Genomic DNA, 16,667 nt, shown 5'->3' on the forward strand with positions numbered 1-16,667 from the left:
ATTCCTCTGGCACAAATCCAGGAGTCTTTCCCCTTCTTCATTTCTGCCTCCATATCCAAAACATCCCAATACTTGCTCAAATCCCTTTCTGTCTTTGCCTACCTGTGCATTAAAATCTCCCATCACTATATTAGCACTCTCTATATGGTTTTATAACTTCTAACTTCCCCTTACCACTGCCAATACAACCCAACATAAAATACCACATTTACAAGACTGTAAGATGACTTTTTTCCAAAATTTATTATTTGAAAAATACATTACGATGTCACATTCACTGATAAAGCTTTGGTTGCAGGAAGCTTTGGTAGTTAGGGTCGCAAGTAGATTGAACTTGATGATTTCAGAAGGGTGGGATGGCATGCAATGGCACATGCAAGACTGAGTGTGAGGAGGATAGTGGTGAGCTAAATGCGGTCAGAACTGATTTTACAAATGGACATATACTCAGCAATGTTATACATTTTTACAGGAGAACAATTAATTCTGATGTAAATATATTCACACAAAACACCTGAAATGCGGAAAGATAATCGACACAGAAGGTTCAGCAATGATGCTAAAGCAGCTACTGCTTGACAACTCTGTCGATATCAAAAGTTGGAAACAAATAACGAAGTTAGTTTCTTGTTCCATTTAACATTTACACAATAAATTATTATTACATTCACATCATAAATTATTTTGTACATGTACCAACATGCCGATCATTTGCAAGGGTTTTTTTTTTTTAACTATACAGATGTGAGTTATTAATTTGTACCCATCACCTTTTACACATAACGGTAATAGAAATAAAGTAAACTTTTTCAGTTTGATTTCACATTTTACCTTGCTATCTGACAGACATTTTACGTAACTGGGTACCAAAAATTTAAATTGTAGTATTGTGCACCACTTTTTGTGCTAAAGACAACCTTAACGGGGAATAATGAAGAGTTCTGTTAGCCAAAAATGGTCTGATTTCTGCACTAAGGAGGCGAGAGAGTAACATTGTTGATATTCAGTTTGCTTAATGCTGTAAGGACTGTAAATTGTGTTGTTTCTAATGGAGGAAAATCACAGCTGTGACTGTTGTATCTACGAGTTTGCAGCTCACAATTGGTTCTTGCAGAAAGAACAAAACTAATTTCAATTTTACTGTTATTCACAATGCAGAGAATACAAACAACTGCTCAGCACGAAGAGAATTTGATGTCACAGAAGCGAATGCTAAAAGGTGGCATCAAATGAATAAATTACATATCACCAATTCTACATGCCAAATTTTCAGGTGATCAGATCAGGGTAGTTACTTGAACTGAAGCAGCATGTTGTTCAGTATGTGTGAAACAGCCACAATTAAGGCTTCACAATTGAGAAATTATCTGAATGAAGAGTAAGAGGTAAGAGGAATTTTTCAGCTGCACAGATGGTGGAATTCACAGAAAGTAAGAGATTGGGTATGACAATGACTAGGATCGGGTTTATGTATAATGCAGAACACCATTATCTTAGTGACTTCCTGCAGCTTTTGATGAAAAGCTATTCATGTATCAGCATCACACAATCTGTCGAAGAGAAAAATATAACTGATTACAATTATAGTGTTAACCTTTTTAGGCAGATCTTAAGACATTTTAATTCAACATGACAATTCATACATTTGATTAGTTAGAATATGCTAAAAATAAATTTCTGAAGGAGTCTCTTCTTTAAGACACTAAAATAAAAACAAAAAATTAATCCGACTTGATCCATTAGAAATGTGTTTTTAAAGACTGTGAAAACAATAGGTTTGTTTACAAATAGCTTTTCTGCTACCAGTCAAGATTTTCTTTTATTTATATTTAACATGTAGTGTTTTGGGAAATGATTCCCATTCTCAAGTGCATTTTCCTCTGTATACTATGCCACTTTTTTATGTGTGAGGTTCTACAGCATTTTTTCCTTTCCTGCAATATATAAAAATGTACAATTTTTTATTGATTATTAATCTTTATGTACAGAGAGTAGCACATTTGGAAGAACTTGCACTTACAGTTTTTCTGTGGTCCATTTGTGCAGAGTCTCATAACTTACATGAATAATTACAAAAACATTTTTAGATCTAGTCAACAGAGATAATGATATAGGTCTTTCCAGAGAACAATATACTTTTGTGTACACGGTATTTATCTTAATGATTTTGATCATGATTTGCTTATATGTACTTACAACAGTGCTTATTTGTGTGTGTTACTATTTTAAGTAAACTGTTGAAGCATCTGAAGAAATTCACTGATTCACTATCAAGTTTTTCCATTTAATATTTCATCTTCATAGTTTCTGTAATGTGAATATATCTCCAGTTGTTCTAACAGGTACATTTTATGCCCTTTATTTAATTGGTGGAGTACTTTGACATTTCACTCAACTTTTCCAAATGGGTCTCGCGCGCGCGCGTTTGTGTTTGTGTTTTGCTGCTGCTGTGTGTCTAGGCTTCAATGTATTCTGTATACCTGATGTTGAAACCTCAGCCTGTTTGTCCTAGGTAAAACATGGGGCATTTCTGGCATATTACTTTGTATATTCCAGAGTCTGAGCATGGGTCATAGTAACACTTTATGTTATTTATTAGCTACAAAAAAACCAATTTTTACTTTCTGGATCCTGAAAATATTTGCATTCTTCTCTGATATACTGCCAATGTATGGGACACTACGTATCAATGAATTTCTTCAGATGCTTTGAAAGTATACTTAAATAAAAATAGTAGAATACAGAAAACAAGCACAACTGTAAATAGGTACAGTCAAATTATGATCCAGATTGTTACGATAAATACCCTCTATGCAAAAAGTATATCATACACTATGGAGGGCCTACAGCATTATCTCTGTTGATTACATCTAAAAACATCTTTGTAATTATATGTTTATGTAAGTTTGTTATTCACGATGGGTACTGTGAGCAGAAAATTGTGTGTGATGTTTAATATGTGTGAGACTGCAAAAATGAACCACAAGAAAACTACAAGAGTAAATTCTTCCAAATTTCACTACAAACTATAAATAAAAGTCAACACTCAACTAAAAATTGTGTATTTTTATATATTGCAGTAAAGGCAACACCACAATGCAGAACCTCGCACATTAAAAACGTTACGAAAAAAGGCATCATACAAAGAGAAAAACACACTCGAAAATGGAACTTGTTTCCTGAAATGTGTTGTGTATAATATAAATAAAAGAAAATTGTGACTGGTAGTAGGAAATTTTTTATAAAAAAATATCAAAAAATTTAAAAAAAGGAGCAAGTTGTCTTATCATTGGATAAATGTGGTATATGGGTGTCACTGAAAGGAAAGGTTACATTCAGAAATATACTGAGGTCACAAAAATCATAGATACCTCCTAATAGCATGTCTGGCCTCTTTTTACCAGGTATAGTGCAACAACTTGGCATGGCATGGACTCAACAAGCTGTTGGAAGTCCCCCATACAAATATTGAGCCATGTTACCTCTACAGCTGTTCATGATTGCGATAGTGTTTCTGGTGGAGGACTTTGTGCACAAACTGACCTATCAATTATGTCCCATAAATGTTCGACGGGATTCATGTCGGGTGATCTAGGTGGCCCAACCATTCTCTTGAAATGTCCAGAATGTTCTTCAAACCAATCATGAACAACTGTGACCTGCCAACATGTTGCACTGTCATCTGTAAGAGTCCCATCATTGTTTGGAGAGACAAATGGGTGAAAACGTTCTCCAAGTACACAAACATAACTATTTCCAGTCAATCATCAGTTCAGTTTGACCACAGGAACCAGTCTGTCCCGTGTAAACACAGCCCTCACCATCATAGCACCACCACCAGCTTGCACAGAGCCTTGTTTACAACTTGGGTCCATGGCTTCATGGGGTCAGTGCCACACACTAACCCTACCATCAGCTCTTATCAACTGAATTCCTGACTCACCTGACCAGGCCACATTTTCCAGTTGTCTAGGACCCAACTGATATGGTCACAAGCCCAGGAGAGGCTCTGCAGGCAACGTCATGTTGTTAGCAAAGGCTCTCGTGTCGATCGTCTGCTCCCATAGCCCATTAACACCATATGTTGCCACATTGCCCTAATGGGTAAGTTTCTCGTATGTCTCACATCGATTTCTGCTCTTATTTCATGCAGTGTTGTTGTCTGTTAACACTGACAATTCTAAGAAACTGCCACTGCTCTGGATTGTTAATTGAAGCCCATTGGTCACTGCATTGTCCGTGGTGAGAAATAAAAGGCCTGCAATTTGCTATTTTCAGGACACTCTTGAAACTGTGGATCTCAGAATATTTATTTCTCTAACGATTTCCTAAATGTGATGTCCCATGCAATTATCTCCAACCACCGCTCCATGTTCAAGAGTCTGTGAAGTCCTGTTGTGTGGCCATAATCATATAGGAAGCCTTTCCACACGAGTCACCTGAGTACAAATGACAGCTCTGCAGTTGCACTACCCTTTTATACCACGTGTACATCATACTACCACCATCTGTGTATGTGCATATCGTTACACCATGACTTTTGTCACCTCAGTATATTATATTCAGCATTACAGATGTGCACAATTTACTTTAGGAAGCCACTGACAATGCTCCGGTGAGAGACTGGGGTAAATGTTTACTTCAAATAGAAAATTTTCAAGTGAATGACACTAGGAAAGAAGGCTGTCAAGAAAATTTCATGGAAAGCATTTACATTCCTCCAGATCTTTCAGATACAATTAGTTCTTTAGAACAACACAGTCACAAAACAATAACTTAAATTGACCATTTTGTTTCTTGTCCCTTCTCTTGCATCAAACTTTTAAACACTGTTCCCTCTCTCCAGCCCCTTTTCGGTTTTCCTCCTCTTTCCTCTCTCCGGCCAACAATTTACTGAATATGGTACAAAAGCTACACAGGTATAGTGCCTGTGTTAGCACATTTGTAGATTTTAGTGGTAGTAAGTAGAGGACCTGTATCTTCTGCTTTGCACCTAGGTTGAAATTAATATGCAGAGTTAATGAATACTTACATCTTGGTATAAAGGAGGAGGAGGAGATTAGTGTTTAACGTCCCGTCGACAACGAGGTCATTAGAGATGGAGCACAAGCTCGGATTAGGGAAGGATGGGGAAGGAAATCAGCCGTGCCCTTTCGAAGGAACCATCACAGCATTTGCCTGAAGTGATCTAGGGAAATCACGGAAAACCTAAATGAGGATGGCCGGACACGGGATTGAACCGTCGTCCTCCCGAATGAGAGTCCAGTGTGCTAACCACTGTGCCATAAATCTTGGTGTAACTGAAATTGAATTTTCTTTGTAAATTACCATATAAACAAATCATAGTATGTTTTGCAATATTCCTTAAAATTCACATAAAATACATTAAAATTCGAAAAATCTCACGAATGGAACTATGGCTGCTACTTCACAACAGTATTTTAAACATTTTCTCAACACAAAGTTCCACAACCATAATTAATTGTTTGAAAGAAGTCATTTTTCTGCTTCTGGCTGTAAAATTTTTGTTACAATGACTAGTTGACATTGGTAAACATGCTATTTCCCAGTCAGTGCCTTGTAGCACATTCCGCATTGTTAACTCATCTATGTGTAACCCACCTTTATTGACAATATTATGAAATGGTAAAATTTCCCGCAGTCCCAAAACTTCTGATTTTTGGCAGCTGTGGGCTATGGTGAGATCTTAAGTGGGAAAGGCATGCACGAAAGGCACAGGGGGTACCTTCCTTACTTGTTTCTCCAGTTGTGAATTTAGCTGCTCCATATTACAGCATCAATGAGTATCATATTGCTACCAAAAATCAGTCACTATTTATTATCTTATACTGCTTTGGAACAGAATATAAGTATTCACTTTGTTTACCTCACAGCCTCCTTAACTTTTGGATGACATGACATCCCGAGATAATCATTAGAACACCAAACTGTAATAGGCCTTTCACCCCAACTATATTCATATGCAGCAGGAAATGCGGATGCCAATCTGTTAACTTTCTTGAATATACGGTAAGAATGATCTTTCTTTTTTCGCATTATCTGTTCATGAAAGAATTCCTCATACTGGAAGATGTCATCTGCAAAAAGAGATAAACAAAAGAATAGAATATGCAAGAATAATTGTGTATGAAGACATTATGAGCATTTTTTAAAATTCCGGATTGTATCACTAAACTGTTCAGGTCATGTAATCTTCATTACACAAACAATTTTAATCAAAAACTATCATCAGGTTAAAATCCAGGCAAACAGATTGTGTGATTCAATTTATTTTCTTTCAACAGATGAGCAATATAAATGTAATGTTCAATAATATTTAACAGCTGTTAACCACGGCCTGTTAAAAAAATATTGATCATTACACTCCAATAAAAATTACTTTGTGGTTGACAGGCTGCAGTGGTGGGGAAAAAGTCATGCTGGCATGCAGCCAGCCGTACTTCACAAGGTGCTGCACGTAACCTACAAAACAGGCAACACAGGAAGCACGTCATGTTTGAGAAAGAACTGTGATTGGATGACTGCTTACCCCTACCACTCGACTTGCTATAATGTCAATCACAAAGTAATTTTAATCTGTACAGAGTATGTTGATAACCACAATCTTATAACAGCCTGAAGCACTAATGAAAACCTCATACAACAGGATTTACAAATTGAAAGAGAAATACCCATGAAAAGTACAGCTTACCCACAAATCTTTAACACTACTTCACATTATTTTATCCCTTGATACTATGGCTTAAATGCAATATTGCACACACACACACACACACACACACACACACACACACACACACACACACACACACACTGTGTAATATGTAAAAATTAATAAAATAGTGCTGCATTTGTTGTAGTTTTAACTTAAATGCTGATCTAATGATGTATCAAAAATACAAGAACAAAAGTTCTCAAATAAAAATGAGCAAATTCCATTCTTTTTTAAACACAAATGCTATCATAAGCCGAGGAGAATAAAATAAAGCAGCTTCACTTTTGGGAACTGAGAACTTTTTTAGGGTTAAAGTGCGGGATACCTTATGCTGTTCTTTGTCACTAACTGTCATACCTTCCCCTTCTCTTCATATTAATAAGAACCTTCTACAGGCTTCATATTCTGAGTTTACATTCACTTTGGCTGAGGAGTACAGTTTTCATTCTTCATACAACACCTTCATACCTAAATAATAAGTGTAATTCTAAAAATTAAAATTAATCTCCTATGACAATGAAATATTGGAAGTAACAAAGAAATATAAAAATTAAAAAAAAAAAAATTGTACAGACTGTGTGCTGAAAACAGGTGTAAAATGCAAATGTGTGATGCTTCCAACAACTACCAGAGCAAAATATTGTCAAACGACATTTCACAAAATCCAAAGAAATTCTGGGCATATGTAAAGACCATTAGTGGCAGCAAAATTAGTGTGCTATCACTGCCAAATGAGACTGGAATTGAAATTGAGAGTACAAAAGCAAAAGCTGAAATGCTTAACTCCATTTTCAAACATTCCTTTACAAAGGAAAACCAAGGAGAAGTGCCCCAACTTAATCCTCGTACCACTGAAAGGATGAATGAAAGAAAGAAGTATTAGTGTCAGTAGATTGAAAAACAGCTGGAAATGTTAAAACTTAACAATGCTGCAGGTCCCTATGGAATCCCTGTCAGATTCTATCATTAATTTGTAGCCGAGTTAGCCCCTCTTCTAACTATAATCTGTTGTAAACCCCTTGAACGAAAAACTGTGCCCAGTTCTTGGAAAAAGACACAAGTCACACGCATCTACAAGAAGGGTAGTAGAAATGCTTCATAAATCTACTGTCAAATATCCTTGACATCGATTTGTTGTAGAATCTTAGAACATATTCCGAGCTCAAACTTAATGAGGTATCTTTAACAGAATGACCACCTCAATGCCAACCAGCATGGATTTCGAAAAAGTTGATCATGTGACACCCAACTTGCACTTTTCTAATATGATACACTGAAAGCTTTGGATCAAGACAACCAGGTAGCTGCAATATTTCTGGATTTCCAAAAAGCATTTGACTCAGTACCACACCTATACTTATAATAAAATCGGGCTTTTTGCAGATGATGCAGTTATCTAGAATGAAGTATTATCTGGGAGGAGCTGCATAAATATTCAGTTAAATCTTGATAAGATTTCAACCTCGTGCACAGATTGGCAACTTGCTGTAAATGTTTAGCAATATAAAATTTTGCACTTCACAAACCGAAAAAACATAGCTTCCTGTGACTATAACGTCAGTGTGTCACTGTTGGAATAGGTCAACTCATACAGATACCTGGATATAACACATTGTAAGGATATGAAATGGAATGATCACATAGATTCAGTCGTGGGTAAAGCAGGTGGTAGACTTAGGTTTATTGGTAGAATAATACGGAAGTGTAATCAGCCTACAAAAGAGATTGCTTACAAAATCACTCGTGCAACCAGAACAAGATTTTTGCTTAAGTGTGTGGGACCCATACTAGATAGGACTAACAGAGGATATTAAATGTATACAGGGAAGGGCAGCATGAATGATCACAGGTTTGTTTAATCCATGGGAGAGTTTCACAGAGATACTGAAGGAACTGAACTGGCAGATTCTTTAAGAAAGACGTAAACTATCCCAAAAAAGTCTAGTAACAAAGTTTCAAGAACCAGCTTTAAATGATTACTCCAGGGATATACTAACCCCCCCCCCCCCCCCCCCAAGTATCGCTCACATAGGAATCATGAGAATAAGATTAGACTAATTGCTGCACACAGAGTGGCATTCATTCATTCATTCTTCTCACACTCCATATGCGAATGGAACAAGAAGAAACCCTAATAACTGGTACAATGGGATATATTCTCTGCCATGCACCTCGTGGTTTTTTGCAGCGTATAGATGTAGAAAACTAGAAAAGCATGCCTAGGTGAGCATGAGCACTCTCACTTTTCTGGGAGATGCAACAATTGTTTCCCATTTTACATGACATTTTTGTAATACACAGCAGTCTCCACCAAGAGAATTTATGTGCTAAGATTGTGAATATGAAGGCAGTTCATGTGGCGACTTGTACAATGAGTTTCATTCGCTGTAATGCTCTCAAATATTGCCAGTTCAAAGCCTTTCTGTAAGACCTGGAAAGCATTCATGCTGAAGTGCTGTATCATAGTGAAACATGCTGGCTGAGTCGAGATAAAATCCCTGAGAGATTTTTTGAGCTTCTTAGTGAAACAGATATATTTACAGATAGGAATAGTAAGTCTGTTTCAAAATTGAAAACTAAAAGGTGGATAGCAGATTCGGCCTTCCTCTCTGACATCAAACCCCATATGAATGTTTTGAATTATTTATTGGAGGGTAAAAATGTGTTAATTTTGAAGATTTATGACTGCATAAAGGGTTTTGAAAAGAAACTCACTCTGTGGATTACTCAGCTAGGAAATGGGACCACTGCTCTATTCTCCCATTTGTCATCTTCAAGAATGGGAGCAAAGTGGAATTTTCAACAGTATCAAAATATTATCTTCTCCACAACGTTGACATACATTTCTCAGATTTTGAAAAGTTAAATGAAAAGCTTTATGTCTTGATTTTCTTTTTCAGTTGATGTTGACAATATGCAAACTGTGCTACAGTTACCATTTTTAAACCTAATCTGTGACAAGCACTTGTACAATATGATTCATAACAAAATTCGTCTCACATACTTCCATAGGAATTTTTCTTAATGTAAATTTCCATGACTTTACAGATTTGCGGTTATGATTATTCAAAACCCAGATCTACGAATTTGTGTGAGAAGGTTATTTTCTCTCTCTTTTTTTCCACCCCCCCTCCCCTCCCACAGTAATGAGAAGAATGAAATGTGCCCACAGAAGCTCACTGACAGACTTCAACTTAAAAACTTTTCTTTGAATTACCAGTATTAAAAAAGCAATGCCATACACTGATCTTTTAGTGAAAATCAGAATACATATATTCATTGACATCCTGTGCTTTTATGTTTAACAGTACAAATTTGTAATTTTAAATTCCGTCCTAAAATTGGATTCATCACAAGATTGCATCAATATTAAGAAATATCACATTTCATGCTTAGCTGGCCATTACTTTGCTTCATCAGAATATTAAAAAAGGACATTTCTTTTCTCTTTAATATTATAGTTTCAGAAAATAAATTTGCCACAATGCACAGTAACCAACCACCTTGAAGCGATACACGTCTGTATAATATGACATTATCAGTGGGTTAAACTCGTTGTGAAGCTATCGTGTTGCAGTACCTCCCTCCTTTCCCTTTTCCTCAACCCCCCCCCCCCTTTTCCACCATACACTGCTGTGAGCCAGCCAGTTGTGTGCAAGCATAAGCCACCTCACAAGACTGGTGAACAAGCCTGATGTAAAGAATAAAATTTTATGCACTGTACTTATAATGCACACAGATTTAATCAAAATGTGATTTACAATTTCATTAAAGAATGGACCAAATGTGGCTCATGGTAAGAAAATAGGAACACTTGTTCACAACTAGGTGGAAGGCAAACATTACACCAGTGCCACTGGATCATATTCATTACATATAAAGTTTCTACAGCATTTTATAAAGATGAAACTGCACCAAGGTATAGCATTAATTACTTATATTTTCAGTGTGACATAAAACTGTAACTGAACAAAACCTTTAAAGAAATGCAAAACAAAGCACAAATTTATATGGGAAACTCACCACCAGTTTTGCTCTTTTTCAAAGGAATTTCATTTTGTTCAGTAATATCTTTTTCTTCTAACTTAGAAATTTCTTCTCTTATCTGCTCAACTGTAACACAAAAAAACATAACTGACATGACTAAAAGCCATTTTAAATACAAAAGACGATGTGTAAAATATGTTAAAAATTAAGGATCTGGCACAAACTCTTATAATTGTTGGAGCATTTACGATGGTGTGAGGGATTGCAAAGTGATGTACAAAGAGCTGAATTTAAACAGGTAGTGAGAGAATTGCAAGCAGGTATTTGTTTTCTAATGATAAATTTAACTAACATCTCACCATTAACCTAACATATTCTTGGACTACAATATGAAATCCTTAATCCCTCGTTATCATTTAATCCAATGAAATATGTGCCCAAGTGATTGGAGATGACACATGCGATGTATGAGACACAATACGAGCTGACATGTGGATATCTGTTATGTAGCTTTATATTTATTTGTTTCACATGATACCGCTTGTGTAGACTTTAACACTAGTTTAATTCTTGTTCCTTTTTTAAATTTTTGTAATACAATATTTCAAACGATACTTTAAAATATATTTTTTTTTTACACATAAAAAATACTTTAACAGAGATTATAATTTTCATGGGCTCCTTCATGTTGGACTTCTTCAGAAGAAATGTAATAACACTTTTTCTAAATGTAGATATTGTAAAAACAGTAATTACAAGAACAAATGCTCCCCTCAAATGAATTTCTAAAAGGAAAATACCTTCTACTCTAAAAATTTGTAGTCTTGCATGGCATGGTAGTATCGAAAGCATATGTGGTAGATATAATTCCACTTCACACGCCATGCAGTCCCACACTGTTTTACTTCATATTTTGTGTGTCGTGCAAACTTTGCACAGCCCCCCCCCCCCTCCCTTTATTTAGGCCTCACAATGATATGTTTTGGGAAACAGGTACAGTATTGTGCTTTGAGTCAAAGAGCCTTTCCACATTTTTTAACATTACTTCTGTTATAGTTGTTCTATAATCCACAAATGTTTCCTTTCTCTGGTCATGTATTATTGTGTGGATAATGTACGTATTAAATAAGCCACATACAGCACACACCAAAATTCTTTGGCATGACTTTCATTCTCACAAGTGTGACTCATGACACTTACATTTGGTCCGCATTTCTTTCCACGAGTCGGACTCGTGAAAGTACAGCAAAGGGTTAAAGCTATCAATTATGACAATAGAATGAGATTACTCACTTGTTGCTGGTTACCAAAAAACTCTTGTCCTGTTAAGTATGTGAAAAAACACATTGCAGCAGAAAGAAAAGCAACCTGGACTCTTTAACTATACCTCAGGTTCACAAAATACGTGTTTGATCTGTCAACTATTAACAACATATCAAAGTATAGGATACTGGTTTTTTATGCAATTTACATTTTCACTGTCTGTGCTCATTTCCCACATAAATGTAAATGATGCATGCAGAGAACTATGGTCTGTAATATATTCTAGCAACCGAAGATGGAACTGACATGCATTCATGCTGGAGAGGAAATGACAGAAGAAAAGACACAATATTCAACAAACAATAGTACTACCAAGTAAAGCATGCTTTTGAGGTACTTTGTAGCTTTTATCATAGCATATATGTGTGTATGTTGGAACTTCTAGCAAGAGTGAGATTATGAATGGTCTTGGGCATGAAAAAATGATTCGGTATCTGTGATATGCTGACAATGAGATCATCAAATACAGGCTACTGGCTATGATTAGCATACAATGGGGAAGGAAACCATCCATATCTTTTTCAATGGAACCATCTTATAACTAACCCTAACCGATTAAGTAAACCATTGAAAAGCTAAATTTAGATAGCTAGATGAGGATGGGAACCCTGCACATCCTTATCCACATTATAAATTGACCATAGTTTATAATGAACATTTGTGTTAAAAGAAAGAAAAGATATGGCGATAAAAAAAGTGTAGCTGAGAAAGGGATCTAGAGAAATCAAATAGTTTAAGGAGCACAAGAGCTTAGTGGACACTTCATAAGTGCAAGGGTACTGGAAGTGATGATAAAAGTGAAAGCCAGTTTGACAGAACAAAGCCACTACAGTGTGGTTTCCAAACCTATGTTTAGGAGAGAGGGGTTGGCAGGCTAAGGCTCTCAGCTAATTACCATGTGTGTAACCACCAAACGATCAAACTATTTTAGTGACACAGAACCAGTTAACAATATTCACCTTTTTCTGCTGATGGAGACAGCTCAATAACATCATCTTGCATTTCTTTGCTAGCCTCTTTTACCAAAGGTGTAACCTCTGCTAGAAAAGGACACTTTTTCACGGCATCTGCTGCTGCAAATAGAAAAATGAGAACTTTCATTCCACTACTGTACAATAATTTTCATATTTATGTATTATGGCTGTTATTTTAACTAAATACACTTTACTCTACAATAACTCCTGAAATGGTACAAGTGAAAATAATGACCACATACTGACACAGTCAGACAGTAGCAGCTCATAAAATATAAGCAATTGTCAGTCTGAAAGATGACATGCAACCATATTCCTTTACTATGCAAGGTTCCAATAAAATAATTACGGTACCTGTAGAATGACAATTAACTTTTCTACATAATAGAAAATACAAACATTTACCAAAAGTGAAATTAAACATTAAGGACATTAACTAACACCATAGCTCACACTTATTTAGTTAATAACCTCCTAATATGCATAATGTCACATCAGATGATTTCTTGATATTTCTCACCATAGTTATTTCAAACATTGTAGAACACCAAAACAGATTTCAGTGCAAAATGTTTAGTAACAAAAACTTAATATCTTAAAACATTAGAATGCTTCAATTCAAAAAACGGCATCCACAAGCAGAGGGGGAGAGCTTGTTTGTAAATAACAGATTTTTATCAAGAATTTTACCTAAGCACAATATGTCTATATTAAAAAGTAAATATACTTAAATTGCAAAATACCTTCGGTATTTGAATCAACTGATGCCACAGTAGTGACAAGGCGTGAGATCACAGGACAGAATTTTCCATAGGTTTTAATAAGATTGGCTCCATAATTGCGAACAAAATTTGGAGACAAATATGACATAAAAGGACACGGCATATTTGTGCCTGTCAACAGAGAGAAAACAGAAAAACAACATATTTTAGAAAAAAATGTGTGAAATAGTCAGTACAAATAAACAATCTGAAATTTGTGATGGGTTCCCTTTAAAATTTTACCCATCATATTTGCAATACCAAAACAACAACAAAAAACTAGTGGCTGCTTGTATTTCAGCAGTAGTCTTTTTTACAAATGAAAAAAGTTAAAATAATATGTCTTGATGATGCTTCACAACTGTACCACACTACTGATCTCTACAGCACACATGATCATGTAAGACATTTTGATCAATGTTACTACTAAATACTTAAAGTCATGTTATGATTAGGCCTACTTCCAACAAAAATGTAAATTTTTGCATTTGTAGAATATTAATGTAAAATTGCTTACTTTTAATATTACATTGTATTTTATTCCATTTCTTGCAGATTAAAGTTGAAATTAATGCAAACAATATTCACATGAGAAATTCTGAAATAAATCTCAAGTAATGTGAAAAAGGAAAGCTGGCCCATTATTCATTTATTCCAGCTTTAACAATAAGGTAAGCGTAATTTACAAAATGTTTAGGAACATCTGTGCCATTTGTTTAAAGAATCTTGTCCTGTGGTAACTGTCAAGGTTTCACATATTATGCTTTCATAATATCAATAATAATGATCCTCATCATGTGATGGTATGAGAGATGAGGGTAGGTCTGAAAGTTCCTATGCTCAGGGTAAGTCCAACAAATGCCAGGTGAGGCCAAAATTGAGAGCAACATAAAGAAATGATTCCCACCATCTGTGAAGGCACAAATTTGACAGCTAAATGTATTTTAAAGCCAGTGCATCAACCGTTCTATAAGTGTGTATATTTTCTCACCTTAAGTTTTTCTTACCTTTATGAATGTGTAGTATATTTGAAGAAGTTGTGTTAAAAGTCTGTAAAAATCTCAGTGACTGGCGTGACAGCTGCAAAAGAAATATTTGGAGTTAAATTCCAAGAAAATCTCTCTCTCTCTCTCTCTCTCTCTCTCTCTCACACACACACACACACACACACACACACACACACACACACACACACACACACACAAATGGGTAAGTGTGCATCCATAATGTATACAAGCCAGCCTATATGTATGTACAATGATGAAAGATGGCAGAGATGTAATGTTGCTGGTATGTGACTTCCACAGAGGAATGATGTATTACAGTTATATCACAGTCTAATATGTTAGACTGTGGTTACATCATGAGTATAGTAAATACTTACAATAAGACTGTTGCAATTCCTTGTGTCTTCAAAAATTTAAGCAAATACTCTTGTATCCATGGCAAAAATTAACACGAAATACATTCAGAAAGTATGTATGCACGTTTCCTTACTGATTGCTTCAGTTAAGATTACAACACTATTCAGGCAAATAAACTTCTACATCAACAGCATATATTCGACAACAGTTTGTGAAATACACTTCAAACTGAAAAAATTACGTCGTGTTTATGTTTGATAATAATGTCATAGCAAACAAATGTACAAACAAACAGAATGGTGAATTGTTCGACGACTTTTAATGACAGTTGTTATACATTTAAATAGTTTTGGGACATGGGAGGCAATGCGCATGACCTTGTACTACAGCTGACTTGTGACATTCTTCAATCGCCGATAGATTACTTCTTTTAGCGATTCTAATTGTTCTTTAATTACGAAAATATATTCGGGGAATTTCCCCATGGTTAGCACTTTATGGGCTCTATTTAAAGGAAATGACTATCTTGCAGAAGAACACCGCTAGGACATAACCTTGTAAAATTAACCTTTTATGATCTACGCCGTGCCACGAAATCCTCAAAATTACCTTTTCAAGTAAACAACAGTTCCTCTAACGTGAACTATTCACCCATTCACAACCACCTGGCAAACGGCAATGACTCCAAAGAGATCACAGGTTACGTTGACCGAAGATATAATCTATGGCGAGCGGAGCGATGCTCTCATATGCAACGAATTGACACTTGTGATTTCTCGTGCACTGTCAAACGATTCATTCGATCGCGACGGCTAGGTGGTTGTTACTCGGTCGTTCTTGAAGAAACTTGTCATTATATGGCTCGCTCATGCGATGTTGGATATAAAACTGAAACCAGGCATTTGCAAGATTAAGGAATACCGAAACAACACTCCTACAAGAAATTATAATTTTCGACGACTAACTTTATCCGCAAGTTTGATTGATAATTTGCTAGGCCTATGAAACCTGTCTTCATTAACATTTGTTGATTCACTGCGTAAATACTACCTTAGATTCAATTTGCAATGTGTTTTGCAAAGAATTTATGTACTTTACAGGCATTGAGACTAATGGGATGGACATTAATTCTTTCACGGAACACATTTCAGTAATTAGTTCCTCTGTCACATGTTGTTGACTGCAAGGAAGTCGTTATGACAAAGTTTTGTGAATTTCCGAACTGTCAAGGATAGAACTAATTATACCGAGGGTAAAAAACGCTTTCTACAAATACTATTGACTGATTGCAGTTTTCTCACATTTTGTAAATATACAGCAGTAAATAGTGTTCATAGTTCTGCATAACAATTTTTTCAGCAACCTTGATGTATATATCCCCAAGAGTGAGGCACATGTTGACAATTATACTGAGAGCATGGAATGAGAGCTGCAAACACGCTACTGTCCATGTAGACATAAACTGAAACAGCATGTACCAGACAAGTGTAATCCGACCAATTCCTGAAGCTGCTGATGAATG

At 35.7% G+C, this 16,667-nt stretch overlaps 1 protein-coding gene across 1 annotated transcript in view; it reads right to left on the minus strand.

Annotated features, from left to right (window-relative positions):
- The window catches only part of LOC126297581 (5-aminolevulinate synthase, erythroid-specific, mitochondrial), a 44,195-nt gene extending 28,337 nt beyond the window's left edge, over positions 1 to 15,858 (minus strand). The window contains exons 1-6 of the mRNA XM_049988549.1: positions 15,755 to 15,858; positions 14,789 to 14,861; positions 13,764 to 13,913; positions 13,006 to 13,119; positions 10,760 to 10,849; positions 5,888 to 6,098 (exon numbers count right to left, since the gene is read on the minus strand). Coding sequence (XP_049844506.1) covers positions 5,888 to 6,098; positions 10,760 to 10,849; positions 13,006 to 13,119; positions 13,764 to 13,905 — 557 coding nt within the window. The 5' untranslated portion in view covers positions 13,906 to 13,913; positions 14,789 to 14,861; positions 15,755 to 15,858. The remainder of the gene's footprint in view (positions 1 to 5,887; positions 6,099 to 10,759; positions 10,850 to 13,005; positions 13,120 to 13,763; positions 13,914 to 14,788; positions 14,862 to 15,754) is intronic.
- Positions 15,859 to 16,667: the final 809 nt, after the last annotated feature.

This window comes from Schistocerca gregaria, chromosome X (assembly GCF_023897955.1).
Source record: "Schistocerca gregaria isolate iqSchGreg1 chromosome X, iqSchGreg1.2, whole genome shotgun sequence".
Lineage (NCBI taxonomy): Eukaryota > Metazoa > Arthropoda > Insecta > Orthoptera > Acrididae > Schistocerca > Schistocerca gregaria.